Source organism: Haliaeetus albicilla, chromosome 10, assembly GCF_947461875.1.
Source record: "Haliaeetus albicilla chromosome 10, bHalAlb1.1, whole genome shotgun sequence".
Taxonomy (NCBI): Eukaryota; Metazoa; Chordata; class Aves; order Accipitriformes; family Accipitridae; genus Haliaeetus; species Haliaeetus albicilla.
Genome location: NC_091492.1, coordinates 33,259,574 through 33,274,965, shown reverse-complemented (window position 1 = coordinate 33,274,965; position 15,392 = coordinate 33,259,574). Strand labels below are relative to the sequence as shown.

The 15,392-nt window shown below is 40.6% G+C and overlaps 1 protein-coding gene across 1 annotated transcript in view; it reads right to left on the bottom strand.

Annotated features, from left to right (window-relative positions):
* The window catches only part of GLT1D1 (glycosyltransferase 1 domain containing 1), a 57,353-nt gene extending 45,310 nt beyond the window's left edge, over positions 1–12,043 (bottom strand). Inside the window, exons 1-3 of the mRNA XM_069794892.1 lie at positions 11,497–12,043; positions 3,525–3,673; positions 770–875 (exon numbers count right to left, since the gene is read on the bottom strand). Coding sequence (XP_069650993.1) covers positions 770–875; positions 3,525–3,673; positions 11,497–11,564 — 323 coding nt within the window. The 5' untranslated portion in view covers positions 11,565–12,043. The remainder of the gene's footprint in view (positions 1–769; positions 876–3,524; positions 3,674–11,496) is intronic.
* Between the last annotated feature and the right edge of the window lie 3,349 nt (positions 12,044–15,392).

The following is a 15,392-nucleotide window of genomic DNA, read 5'->3' as shown; positions in this document are numbered from 1 at the left end:
GTTCTGTATAAATGAGAAATGTATGGATGTTGTTGGAGACACTTACATGTGCTTTTCTTTACCTAAATCTCTGCAAATATAAACAGTCTAAAATAATTCTGGTAAGAAATTAAAACGTGATTGCATAAAATTGTATCCATTACAAACACATTAAATAAACCACAGTCAAGTTGCTACAGTCCACAGTTATACTAACTGTCAAAGGCTGTCTTTATAACATCTACCCGTAAAGTAGATTATTCTACAGAGCAATATGCTGCCAAATCCCAGGTTAAGTATTCTTGCTATTATTCTTCTCATTTCTTTCACCTGCCTTAGTATTTTATATCCTCATCACATGCATAGTTCTATTATTCTAGAAAACAGTTATGATTCAGTAGACAAAGCACAGGATTAGTTAGCAAGAGCACAGATTTCATTAGCTTTTAATGGGATTTGAGTCTTTTTGAAAATTCACAGCCCAAGAGACCAAGTTTCAGCACTACCTCTGCCAACTCTTACATGGACGAATACGATAAAATGATTGTAACAGGGGAAATATAAAATGAATAGACTGCATACAGACTATATTTTATGAAGAAACTGTTCTACTTCTGTCACTGAATCATAAAATAGTATGTAGAGATCATAGGCATTTCAAGTAGTCTATCCATTGTCCATTGACCTACACATCTCCCAGTGATTTCAAGCATTTATGTAACAGTTCCTAAAAGATCTGCCATTACAAAAATGCAATGTCCTGTCATAAGCCCTCCACACGTGCTTTTACCTGGCTTCTCCTAGCACTGCTCCCATTACCCGACGTTTCTCTTCACATTTGATATCTTCATTTACATCTGTCCCACCAAAGATGATTCCAAAAGGAATTCTGCTGCCTGCAAAGCAATGACTACGATGAGAAGTTGACCAACATGTCAAGGTAATGACTAGAAGGGGACATTAAGAGTGAAAAAGTATATTGATAATACTGTATCACATACATAAGCAAAAGACTTTGAAAAAGAAACCTGAAGAAACTTGAATTTTTATGGTTTTGGCACTGAAAAAACTCATAGAATAACTATGCATTTTCATGGCATGTCAGTCTTTGTGTAGCTATGAGATTTTCTTTGCCTCTTCCATGCTTAGTAAAAATAATGAATTAGTTTCTACACTTGGCAGCCCATCAAACAGCATATATATTTTAAATGTTATTCACATTTTAATAAGATGCAGTATTGCAAAATTTGGTGGCAGGTATCTAACCTCAGCCACTCATTCACTGCCCCCTCAAGGATTCCAATACAGTTGTTTAGGTGACCATCCTGCAAAGTCAGTTACTGAAATTATTAATTTTTTTTTTTTAAATATTGACTTCTGAAGCCGATTTTACTGCTATAAAAAATGTAGACAGAGACACACCATTGGAAAAGGTCACCAAATTAAATATGGCAGTATATGTTAACCTGCAACAAAACCATTGTTTTACCTAATTCCATCCCAAAAGATGGATCTGTGTTTATAATTGGTTGTTCCGAGACCTTCTGTAATCACCCAAGTTATGAAAGTTGGTTTAGGATGCCTTACAGTGCTCAGAACAGTAAGAGAAGAGGAAGGCATGTTGGCTGTGGGACAATATGTGCACACGATATTATCAACATTCAAATTTTAGAGTATCAACAAAATCATATATATATCCTAGTGGTGTCTTCACTCTGGTAAAAGCCTAGTTTTGACACATGGCATCAGAATAAATTCATATTTGTGGAAGGGTAAAGCCACCAAAACATAGTAGTATAGCACTTCTATGCTAACAGCAGCTAGACTTACAAGGACAAAGCCAAAGACTACTTAGATGAAAATACAAAAGCCAACAGTAGTGCAAGATTCCTTTCTAATAGTATTTCTTTTCTTGGAGTCAGGTTATTTTTAGTAACTGACAAGTTACCAGTAATGTTCTCCCCTTAAACTAATCAAGATAGCAGACAACAATCTCTTGATTGTTCCAGAACTGAAACCAATTAAGTGGTCAGTTTTACACCACATTAAGCTAACAAATAATAACCTCATGGTGGCTAATTACTACATGCAGAACATAGTTTTAAATTCCAAATGGGACTGCAGTTTTGCAAAAGACACAGTCTCCAGTAAGACAGTCTACAAAACCTGTCATTAAGGTGACCAGTTTTATGAATTTTGTGGATTTCTGTTAGCTGTAACAGATAAAGCCAAGGTTTCCTTCTGATGGTGAACAAGAATAAGCAGTTAGGCTATATTGCCACTACACACTGTGTATCAAGAAAGGCAGAAAATATGCTTTGTTTTTTCTTTTTGCTATCAGATGGAAGGGGAGAGGGATCAAGGACTCAGTAGACAACACTGTCCTCAGCACTGGACCAACAAGCAGGGCAGTAGAGCTTACTGTGTTGATGGAGCTTCTTCCTTTTGAGAGATAATATAACTGACCTTGAATGTTCATGGCTGTGAAAACTATTGGTGACACTTTCTATAGCTACCCACAGTGTCTTAGGGCATAGAGGGGAAATGACAGGTTAAATTCAGTGAACTCTCAAAACTCCTGGTTAAAACCAAGCAAATAAGGAAATCTTAAAGCAAATGGGGAACGAAATAAATATGTTGATAAAGATAGAAAACATACTATATGCTTCACATTTATATTTGAAAATGAAGTAAGCGGTAAGATGAGGATTTATTAGCATTGCTAGTTTCCTCATTACTAAATGAAAGAACAAACAAAAAGCATGCCAGGCATAATAATTCAGGCTTTCTGAAAACCCACCAGCACAAATTGTGGGGGGACTTCTGAAGTCTGAAAACTAGCACAACACAACTTATACTGAGATCTGATGAAAGTATCAAATTATGTGCCTTTGTCCAAGTTAATAGATTTGTACAATACAAAGGTGATCTCAAAAATGGATACGCACTTGCAATTTCAGTAGGTGACAGTGTCTGTAATTTTGAAAGCCACTGCTTCTAGCGTAGCATTAATGGCAGGCTAAAATTTTGTTCTACATGGCTAGATACAATAGAAAATTTTATTATTTGTCTGATAACATCCTGTCTCCTACAGTTTAGCTGGCATGAACAACATCTCAAAGTTACTTCATGTCCAAAAATCCCTGACTCGTTTGTGAGCAGAAAAATCAAATTAGCCTCTCTGCTTTCTTCTATTTGACCTCAGCTATACTTAGCCAAGCCATTGTCCTCTGAAAGAACACATTTGCTGAAAGTATCTTAATGTTAATATAATGCTCTTATCTTAATGTAGTTAAAGTACTTAATTATGAAATGCACCATGTGCTTTAAAAGTACATTTATTTAGTTGTCTCCTCTCTGGATCAGATCTCCCACAGAGAAAGATTTTCAGCATTTCTGAACATTTGTTGAAGTGGATAAACATAATAACTACATTACATGTGGATTTACACATTTATAGACATTTATAACTGTTCGTATTCATTCTCTTCTCTTTCAGTACCTTTTTAAGAGGTATTTTTACTGCAAAATAGAAAAAGGATTACCTTGCAGAAGTCTGCCTCCTTTATAAAGATGAATGGCCAAGGCTGCATCAAACTTGTCTGTGGAGGTTAGATTTGCTATTTCAGTTGGACTTTCATACATGAAAGCATCTTTAAGAACACAGATATGACCTGCAGCATGTAGATGATTCCTTCATCATCGGAACAAATAGGAAAAAAAAAAAGATACTATTAATGTTGTAGGCATGCCAGTATATTAAATAAGCTTAATCAGAACGTTTTTCCTTAATAATTTTTGCTCCGACATTCACCTTTATGCTAATTTTGTTCAAGCAACCATGGAGCTATTTACAAGGTTGTTTTTTATTTTTTTCCTGGAAAATATTTGTTACCTCCACCCTTGTGAAGCCACAGGCACACTTCCAAGCAACATAATCTGCATCCATTTTAAGGCCCAAGCCTACAAAGTATCAACATCACCTTTGGAAATCAGCACAAGTGAAGTATGATCAGGATCTTTCCTGATTGAGCTTCAGCTTAATACGCTGAAAAGACTCTTTTGAATTGAGCGTGTTAGACCTTGGTCTTAGAGATTCTCAGATTTGTTCTGGAGAAAGGCCACTGAGTGAATAAAGCACAAATACATCCAGCTAATCAATGCTATTAAAAATACAGAACATGCAAAAAAATGAATACATAAATAAAACTGGGGAGTTGAAACTTTATTCCCTTTCTGTTTGATTGTGGATTTAATTGCTTCTTGTCTTAGTTTACCCATTGTAAAACAGGCACAGGGTAATGGAAGTGTAAGAAAAAACCTACACAAAAGTAATTACATGAATTCTTTCACAGTCTTTTTTAAAAATCTCAATTGCTAAAAAGAAAAAAAAAAACCACCAACAACAACCCCCCCCATTCTAATGTCAGCTTACCCATTCATCTTTATATACACTGGTTCCTCGTATTAAAACATTGATTCAAAGACTGCCAAAGTCAATAAACTGATTGATTACAAGGAGCTTTACTTCAGGCATTTCAGTGAGCTTTGGTTTAGTCTTTTCTTTTATACTCTAGGCTCATAATTCCTCCCACCAAAACCAGAATCAGTTATCAATGTTTCCGATGACATCAGCCAAAAAACACACAGGAGAAAATCCATGTTTTGATAGAAACTAGCACGCTGTATCTGCTGACATGTAGTGTTTACATTTTCAGTACTATAAAAAGACCACAAGAATGTTTTCTGCATTCTTCTGCAATTACATATTGTTCCAGTTGATTTATTTCTCATAGCGTATTAATTGTTCTTGCATTACAATCCTGCTAACTCAATAGCTTCTTGGATATTGTCGGCTCTTTCCTTTCCTGATCATTTCATATCCTCCCAAGGAAAGTAATTTTCTGTCCTGCAGAAGTTAGTCATTACTGCAGAAATTGGTGCTAAAAATGTTGTAAAATGTCTAGAGGCCTTGGAAGGAATGTATTAGCACGGTATCAGACAGAGCTCCATTGGCACAACATATGGTGCTGTATTTCTTCCTTCTTCTAAAAAGAAACTAATTTTACTTTTAACTTCACTGTTTGAAACAAGATCAATAAATTATAATAAGTACTAATAAATAATAAAATACAGCCAGATTGTAAGCTCCTTATTTACACTGTTGAGCAATTATTTACATCAGTTGTCCCATGAACTTGTTCCAAGTACCTGCTTGCCTTTTGAAAGAGGCTCTCAATTTATATCTAAATAATGATGCCCAAATCTCATAGCTGTGAAAAGAAAATCTCTCAGGCAAATACTCGGGATGCTCATGCATGCATTCCATAATTTCACAGGTGCTCATTAAATAGTCTAAAAGAATTTTTTCCCATCAGTATTCCAATTACCATAAATCACTATCATGTACAAGCAATATGTTTGCATATTACAATTAATTTGAAAATAATTCTCTCAGGACATCAGGAATCAAGAAACTCAGCTAGGAATTTTGATCTAGAGCGTCTTTTTTGTTTTAATATGCTAGGAATGAATACTTTTCCTTTCCTCCAGTTTCCACAGCTCTAAATCTCACAGCTGAATGACAGCTGTTTCTGCAGTAAATAGAGGGGGACTTCCTCAAGTGTTCCAAGGCTCAGAAATTGTGGATTAACTCTATTACTTCAATTTTTTTTCTACACATAACGACTCAGGAGCATGTAAAAAAATTTGCATACAGCTTAAGAAGGAAAAATTATCAAATTATCCGCAGAATAATTTGAATTCCCAAATGTAAAGATGCCTTAATCCCATAAACATACCATTGAGTTCAATATGATCAGTCACAGGCTTCAGATTATGCATATATGGAAATATATGTGTGTAGAAGCAGAGTTATTGGGTAGCATTTAAGTACTGAAATTTACAGTGATATTTTCATATTTTCTAAATGACTTTTCATCTTTATAACCAAAAAAAATGAGACTATGATTTTCACACATATGCTGTAATCAAGGAACATGGTAAGAGGGTGCTGCAAATCTATTGCAGGAGATTTTTTTTGAAGGCTGATCTGTCTATGAAGTCACAGATGTCCCTGAATCAAGCCAAGACAGAAAAGATACATTACCGGTATCTTTTCTCCTCCTGGCAACTGTGTATTCATATTATTTTACCATTTCATAAACAAATACTTTCCAAATGAAAAACAAAAATGAACACATCTCCTGCTGTCTGTGAATCTAAGACAACATTGAAAATGCTAAATCTCAAGACTACATTTTCTATCACAGTTTTGTATGTGGTAGATAAATTTCCAAGTAAGTGTTTTAACAACCAGTGATTATTGCTTGGATCGAGAATTTGCCTTGCTCTGCCATATCTTTCCCTTCTGCTGAAACTCTCATGGAAGCCAATGCCACTACTTGGGGAGAATAATATTTCTAAAATGGAGTTTCGCTGTCAGTTTCCAGATTTGGGTGTTTTGCTAGGAAGTAACCAAACAGGGAAAACTTCAGTCATTCAGTAAGTTTGAAAGATCACTTCTTAGAGTACACTATATTAGTCACTGCTTACACTGTGATATTTATACACATCTGAATATTGGACAAAATACTTCCCAGCCCCACTGATTTTAGTATTCAGGGAATTAATCTCTTGTTCTATTTTTACACTCTTTGGAGATCATGAGGCTTATAAGTGAAACTTCTAAGTGTCTGCTCTGGATCTATACTGTATGCAGAGAGATACTACTAAAAGACACAACCCTTTTCTGACACGTTTTCACTTTATTAAAGACTCCTATAGAAAAACATTTTTCTCTGACAAACATAACTATGAAATACCAGGTGATGTTTTATAATGTTTCATTTTTTATTTCCTACATTATTGATCACCTCTTTTCACTTATCCTGGCTAGCAGTCTTCCCTCCTTCAACCTGAAATCTGCAGTTCACAGGTCTTCATACACAGAAACAGTTTTATAATTCCAAACACAGCATAGCTGAAGTTAAGACAAAAGCAAGTTAAAAGTATGCTTACTTCTAAAGTATTACAGTTTTGAAATTTGCTTTATTTTCTGTGATGTCTTCCTCTCAAAAACATTTATGTTCTAATTTTCAACTGATATTTCAATGGAATTACTTGCAGACAAAGAATGTTTGATTTCAAAAAAGTTCCTCGTAGGTAGATACACTGACACTTCTTGAATGGCACAAAAGAGGCTTCATCCAAAAATACTAATTATCTCTTTCCCTAGGCTGTCTATTCTGTAAAGCAGCTATGCATCAACTACTGTTAAATCTGTACAGCACAATTCAAAGTTTATTAAGTGAGCAGAGTCACTTCCACTGCCTTTTCTGAAACTTGGCCAGAGCTGAATACTCGCAATTCCCACTGAAGTTGATCGAATACAAGAGTTGAAACCCTGCTTGATCTTCTGTTTTCTTCGTAAATTATCTTAATTTTTTTCATACTTGTTAAAGCAAAGTAGTCTTCATTTTATTTCTCCCTCAAACTTCTCCTTTAAACAACACAGACAAATTGTGTTGGCATGAATGAAGTATGAATAAAATCCACTGAGAATAAGAACAGAAATGAAAAATGTGAGCGAAAATGGGGAGAGAATCCTTCTGTCTCTATGTTCTGAAGTCAGTAACTGTCCTTTAGAGGGACAAAATAACTCTGCAAAGTTTAATCCTGCCTTATAAATAGGTCTAGCTGTGCAAAACATTTTGGGATGTAGCATGTATCAAGTGCAGGCCATGTAAATGACTGCATCTCAGTTCCAAAGGTGGAGGATGAATGCCTGCCTTGCAGCTGTCCTGCTCTGGAAATGGCCACACAAACAGCAGGAATTTACCAGCACCTGTGCAAACAGACGTAGGTAAGCAAAAGACCTCTTATGATCTACCACGAAGAGAAGAGGATCTTCTACAAGTGCTCTTCTGTGTGATTTTAATGGTGGCAGACAGGCTAAGACTAAATAGAAGAAAAGCTGGGGCTCAGAATTACTGCAATAAATGTCTAAGCTGAAAAATAATTGTAAAGAGGAATGATACGCATTATTGAATTTGTGGGTTTAATTCTCTTGCAGTTGATTACCTGGAGATTTACAAAACAGCTATTTCAACTGTCCCATTCCAAATGAGGACTGAAACAATCTCTCCCTCTCCAAAAGATATTTACATATTGACAAAATACTTCATCTAAATCTTTCTAATTAAGCAATTAATTCAAGCTTTCTATTCCTCCTTACTACCAAGTAATAAAAGATGAACAGAACATTTCAAGGGGCAGAGAAGATTCATTTTTCTTTCTTAACACCCTCTTTGATCTCATTTCTAAGGCTGAAGAATGGCAGCCTAACCAAAGACCTTTGCTTAGTGTTTTATTCTCTACTCATTGCTTATATTTTTTAAGGTGATTAAAGATTATGCACACCAATACGAATAAAGCCCACAGCACATTCATTACATCACTTGTTTTAGCAAGCTGATTTCTAGCCAAATTAGATTTTGGTATCTTTGTGACCAGTTACTTTAAACTCAGGAAATTAATATCTTATTTATGAAAAGATGAAGCAGTTATAGGAATAGCTGTAATATCATAAACATAGTATACCCAGTGATATTAAGCCATAAAATTAATCTATGCTGGCAAGTGTCCAACCTGGAGACAACTTCATTGTTTCATTTATACTTAACCAAAAGTTGCCATGGTTCAATATAAAAAAAAGGATTGAACAAATAAATTCATAAGCATGAACGCAGATACAACTGAAGCCAAATATTAACTGGAATATATATTTTCTGTGTATTAACACATATGCTACAAAGGCTACCATATGCACTTAACCTCAGGTATGGCAGACTGGTGCAAGAATTGACATGCCCAAGCCTTTGGCCATACATGTACTTTTTTTTTTTTTTTTAAGTGGCATAAAGTCTTAAGAAAACCAGTATTAGATGGAAGTATCTGTGTAGGATGGTTTTAGTGACAGCTGTCACTTGACAGGAAGACAGATTTTATTGCTAGCTAATACTCTTTACTTTTTTTCCTGATCAGCCTTTTTTTTCCTAAACAGGCTCATTTATATTATCACTATAAAGAACATTTATGTTAAGTGATAAGATAGCAACTGAACATGACATAAGTCACTCTCAAACACTATTTCTGTTAGAAACCTTTATCCACCTTTATTGTAAATGCGAATTAAATTGACCTTTCGCTCATTATTTTCTTTTTGTTTGAAGGTCTATGTGCATGAGAAAGCAGCATCCACTTTGTATAAGGTATGCCTATAAAGCAATAGGATGCTAAAGCAAGTTGGTATACTCTACACAGATCACTGCAGATGTGTTCATATAGCTGCAAATGATTGCATTAACATGGTAATATGTTAAACCATCTGTCAACTGAGCTGTTGCATCTCACCAAGTCTATGCCCTCTTTCATACTAAAACATTAGCTTAGGCCACCATGCATGAATCACAGCTGGAGAAGGCTAACAAAAATTGCTGGTTACCGTGACTCACGTAAAGGCACCTTGCTAAACCACTGTGTCTCGATGCAGTATGCTCACATGATCACAATCAACCTCAGCGTAGTTAAAAGACAATCTGAAATAATATGTGGACATTTGCTTGTCTGTATTCAGGCTTAGTTTAACTAGAAATAATGCAAAACCTGCTTTCTACTAGGTTACCTCTGAATGGCTCCACAGTCTAAATGTTTGTCTGACTTTCCTCAAAGTTGAAGTGGAAGATGAAGTGAATATTTAATTTGTAAAGGTAGAAGAAATACCTTACGGAGGAAGAATGAGCATTGATGTCCCCAAGAATAACTAGTTTTGTATTATCCAGTGAGAGCAAAAGGTAAGAGATTAAAGGAAATGCAGAATGCCACACAAACCACCACGCATGAACTCTGTGCTGACATGTACAGGTATAAAAATGTGTGTTACAAATGTAAGAACGTATTTGTTTTATCTCAACATTTTATTAATAATTATTGCGTTAAAATACAGAAAACTTCAGCTTTCTCTGGTCTTTATGCTCCATTTGCTTTAGATCTTCGATGCCGGGGTGACTGACATGAGGCAGCAGGTATGTTCTACCACTGTCTTATACAACACAATAGCCCTGCACAAATCCAAGACTGAACTTGGTGTGAAACAACTAGTGTGAACACTTAAATAATGTCAGAGCCCTATTTCTATACATAACATTAAAAGTGTGATAATACGCAGATCAAAGTTGGGGAAAACTTGTAATAGCAGAACACTATCCTAAGAGATTCATCCTAAGAAAAACAAATAAACTGTGGATGATTCTTTGACAGGTAAGAAGCAACCAAGTCCTTATTTTGGTCCTCAAGAGGACAAAACCATTCGGAAATTGTTTCATTTTTATGGCGACCTTTTTTTTTTTTTTTAAACAAAGCTCACATACACAGGAAAGCCCTCAGAAATGCTGTCAGCCACATCCTTCTTCCACGTCATAGAGAAAGTTAAATGGGGACATTAGGAATATTTGTGCAGTTCTCCGAGTGCAATTTCACCGCACTACAGATTCACGTCCATAATCCCCATGAGAGCTGCACGTTGAATCCCTACAGCAAGGGTGCTAACTGGAGCTGCTCTTGCACAACTGCTCTCTAGGATGGCTCCTGTACAGATCCTTATTTCACAGCTCCCAGAGCCTCCTGCCCTTCGCACTGCCTTCTCACCTCGTTCTGGGTACTTCCCACAGCAGGCAGCCCGTAGGAATTCTGCTGCACCGCTGACTGACACCGGTTGTGCAAGGGAAGGGCTCTGCGGGGCGGCTGGTGAGGGGACCCCTGCTCTTGGCTTGTGCGCCTGGGTCACCCTGCAAGCACGAATTGCTCCTGTGCCAGCAAAAAGGTCTTTTGTTTGCCTTTTTTTTTAGGGGGGGCGTGGGCGGGGGGCGGTTATTGGGAGGGAACCCCTCGGCTCCCCCTCTCCCTTACTCCCCAGTACTACGGGCAAAGGGGCACACGTTGCCCAGACAGAGCCGCGGCAAAGCCGCCGCTGGGGCCGTACCCCCACCCCGGACACGGGCTCGCCCCCCCCCCCAGCCAGCAGGCCCCGGCAAACGGCGAATCCCCCCCGGCCGCCCCCGGCGCTGTCAGAGAGGGCCTGCCCGGGCGCTCGGCCGCCGTCCCCCTCACACACCTCCGCCGCCAGCCAGCCACGCGGCTGAGGCGGCAGAGACACCGCCTCCGTGCGCCAGCGCGGGCGGCCAATGGCGGACGGCCCCCGCCGCCCTCAGCCCCGCGATGGGCCCCGCGGCACCGGCCCCCCCCACCGCGGAGCCCCCTCCGCCCGCCGGACGGGGCAGCGGCGGCCTCCGCGTGAGGGGATGGAGGCGCCGGCCCCGCCTCCCCGCCGGTGAGCGGGGAGCGGCAGGCAGGCAGCGGCGGGCAGGAGGATCCCCAGGGGTAAGCGGGCAGGCGGCGAGACCGCAGGCAGCGGGGATCCCCTCTCCCCCTCGCATCGCGGGGCTGGGGGGCACTTACTGTATCCTGGCCGCGGTGGTCGCGTTGCCGGTCTGCGCTCGCAGGCACGCCAGCAAGAGCAGCCTCATAGCGGCGCCCCCCCCGTCCGCCCGGGCGGGAGCCACCTCAGCGAGGGGCAGCGCCGCCGCCGCCGCCGCCTCCTTCACCTGCCGGCGGCCAGGGCGCGGCCCCGCGGCCTCCCGGAAAAAGCGGCGCGGAGCGGGTGTGTGCCACCTGCCGCCGCCCCGGCCCGCCCGCCGCGCTCGGCGGGGGTGAGGGCGGGAAGGCCGCGCTGGCCTCGAAGCCCTGCGGTGGGTGGCAGTGACCCACCCGCGGGGGCTGAGCGTGGCCCTTGCGGTGGCGGGAGCCGTCCGGCCAGGGGAGAGTCGCGCCCTTGCCAGGTGGGTGTCGCTGGTCAGAGGGCACTTGAGTACCGAGCCAAGCTCCCGGTGTTGCGCCAGTAGGTTTGGGTCGCCGCCCCCCGCCTCTAAATAGTGCCGCGTCTTTTCACGGAACGGTCGCAAAGGTGGCGTGCTCAAATCGTGGCCTCAGAGAAGCCTTCAATTGTTGGTTGCACAAGAGGCATCCTGAGAAGAACATCGGGGAAGGCTATTATCAGCCGCCGTCTCCTGAGGCAGTTCCTCAGCCACGCCACGGTTGCCGTGTGTCTCCCAAGGCGAACGTGGTTCATATTCGGTGCAGGAATGGAACAAAAACGCATTGTGGATCAGATGCCACCAACCAGAAAAGCGAGAGGACTGTGCTAGTCCGAAGAACAAGGCAACGGGATGGTCAAAGTCCACGCTAAATGCCAGGAAGGCCATATGATAAAGCAGAGGCAAAGGTGTGTAAGACCAGGGGAAAATTCTAATGGGGAACCACAGCTGCCACAGCAGCAGGCCAAATCCAGATTTAAAACAAAGCAGGGAAGGGAAAAACTGAGAGCCCAAACGCAGGACCGAGAAAACTATCCCAAACTATCAAGCTGGTCTTCAGGATAAACCCCAGTTGTAACCAGAAACACAGCGAGCAGCTAAGAGTGGATGGGTGGAGCAGGAGGCGGTAAGACTGAGAGGCCAGTTTTGGGAGTCTGTTGGGAGACTGATAGGGGCCAGGTGGCTGACTGTAGATATCCACGGCCTTGAACTTGATTCAACATTTTGTAAAAGCATGGAGAGTGTTTGCAGGACATTTGTGGCCACGAGATGAGAAGGAGGGATTGATCTAACAGAAGCTCACATTTTTGCTTGTATACTTACAATCTGCTCTGGTTCCCCAATGTAATGCACCACAAGGGCCACATGGATGCTTGTGTTTCCCCAAGACTACAGAAGACGGGGAAAGGTGGTCTGCAAACTGCAGTGCCTGTTTATTGTGGCTTAAATCAGTCTTCAAGTCTCAGTGTCAGGTAGAGGGAGAAAAATATGCCACATACAGAGAAAGGCTCTTAAATTTAACAATTTTTAAAACAGTAGTTCTTCAGATAACTTGTATGGATCTCTGAGGATGACAGGTACTCAGGAATTGAGGGTTTAGGAGTGATAATGATATATATTGGAGTGTATTCTGGCAAATTGTAAGCATATTGGTACGCTGGCTCACGTTTTGCTAATGGGCCTTTATGCTGCAGAGCTACATTCAACTGTCTCCATCTCACTGAGTTATCACTTAGAAATAATTCAGCACAACATTGTTTGGACCATATTAAACTCCATCCAAACTAAAAATGATGGCGACAACTTCAAGAGCAACAAATCTTGCATAAATGCTAAAAATAGCGTAAATGCTAATTTAAGGGTAGGCGGGACCGAGCTATTTTCATCACCATTTTAGAAAGCATTTCTGGGATGACATCCCATCCCCATTGAAATTTAGAGGGCTTTTGTCAATCTGGCCAGGATTCTAGCCTTGAGATTTGTTTCACTATAAGTGGCCTATATGAAGCATATTTGGATTTTGAGAGCACTTAACACCCTCAAATTTAGCACCAGTTATCTCTGTTAGTCACTGCTGCCCAATTGTCAGTCTAAGAGACCCGTAACACATCACACGGACTGCACGAAGCTTATACAGCTGCCTTTCAGTCTTCTGCTATACTGCTACACTAAACCCTTTCCCAACGGACCCTCCTTCTGGTTCCAAGATCTCCCCCACACAACATAGCTCACCCAGCTGCCATCCGGCTGTGTCGTACCACAAAAGGTTGGCAGTGTGCACGCCAACCAAGAAACACACCTTCCCCTGTTGCTGCAGCCCTGTACCTAAAACAGCCTACGTAATCCAAAATGGGGACACTCCCTAGCTGCATGGCCTAAAGCAGGATATGCGACTATGCTCAGAAAGTCATGTTTTGGGTGAAAAGCAAGCTGGGGTCTTGATATCTTCATGAGATACCTAATTAAAAATAGCTTGGCCATTGTAACTTTTCACCGCTGCTAGTCCTAAAACCAGACAATAGCTATCGAGCACGTTTAGTGCATAACACAAAAAAGACAAAAATGCAAACATCAATGTAACACAAGGCCTGCTCCATGAGACAAATGAGGGAACTTAACCAGTCATCTGGGAAATAAAGAAGAAATAAAGGAAACATTCAAAGAGGTCTTAACATTTTATTACTATTTATGGTAACTCTGGGTTTTCTGCTATATAGGCCTTGACTGAAAAAATTAAAAATCTACAAGTCTTTGCAGCATCAAGTATTGTTGTGTATTTGAAAACATGTACATGCACTAATGTATCGCTGTATAGACATAGGTGCATTCATGGTACTCAAAGAAAGGGTCATGGATGTATCTTAATGAAGTTTTAAATATACTGTAGCTAAGTGTTCTTGTCTGGAGGAAAATTAAAAACCACCTTCCTGAAGCTGCTATACTTCCAGAGAGAGTGTTCAGGTTGTAACAGTAGCTTCTGAATTTTAGTGAGTACCTGTCTCTCAATACCTGAAGATTTAAGTAACATTTTATAATGTACGTTTCAAATACTATTCAGCATTGCTAGATGTTTGTAACAGTTTTTGCGTAGGCCAATATAAAAATCTCACCCTGCTCATGAAGGTAAATTACGAAGGGCCTAGAATGCGATATCTGCATATTAAAACAAACAGTAAAGCAAAGTATGCTTAATTACCTCATAGTCTCTAGCAAATACAACTAGACCCCTTAGAAAATGTAATCACAATTGAGATGATACACTGTATTAAGCTGAGGAAAGCTGAAATGTAATTTTTTAAATTACAGAATCAGTCATGTTACAGTAGTTCACGAAAAGATGTCTCTCTACAGCTAGTTGCATTTTCCTCATTGTCCTTTGTCAGGAAATTTAACTAGTTAAGACAGCAAATAGATTTAATGAGTCATTTTTATGGCATATGTTATTTACAAAGGCCCATCATTAATGAATACATTTACTTTTACAAGCATTGCTTGCTCAATTACTGACGCTGTTCCAAAAATCTTAAGTCATACCTAAATAGTGGGTGTAACTATATGATGTCAATCAAATTACCTTTTCCATTGGAAACACACAACCAGGAGTATCTTTCCCACTCTGTTCTGGCCAAGAAATGTGACTTTTAAGTCTGCTGTTGAAGACAATGACGTACTTTCACCATCTTTACCTCAACATACGTGATGGTGGAACAAAAGAACATCTTAGGGCTCCAAACCTGCAACCGCTAGTGCCCGTTTTCTCATTTTAATCGTGCACTTCGTTCCATTCAAATGCGAGCTTTCATTCTCTGTGTGTGCGTAGGACGGACCATTACCGGTGGCACACCTCAGACAAACCCAACCGCGCACCCCACGCTCCCGGCGGGTGCTCTCCCACCCCGGGACGGGGACGGTGGGTGCTGACGGGGCGGCTCCGAGCGCTGAAGACGCTGCACTACACAGACGAGGAGAGTCATTTAGAAC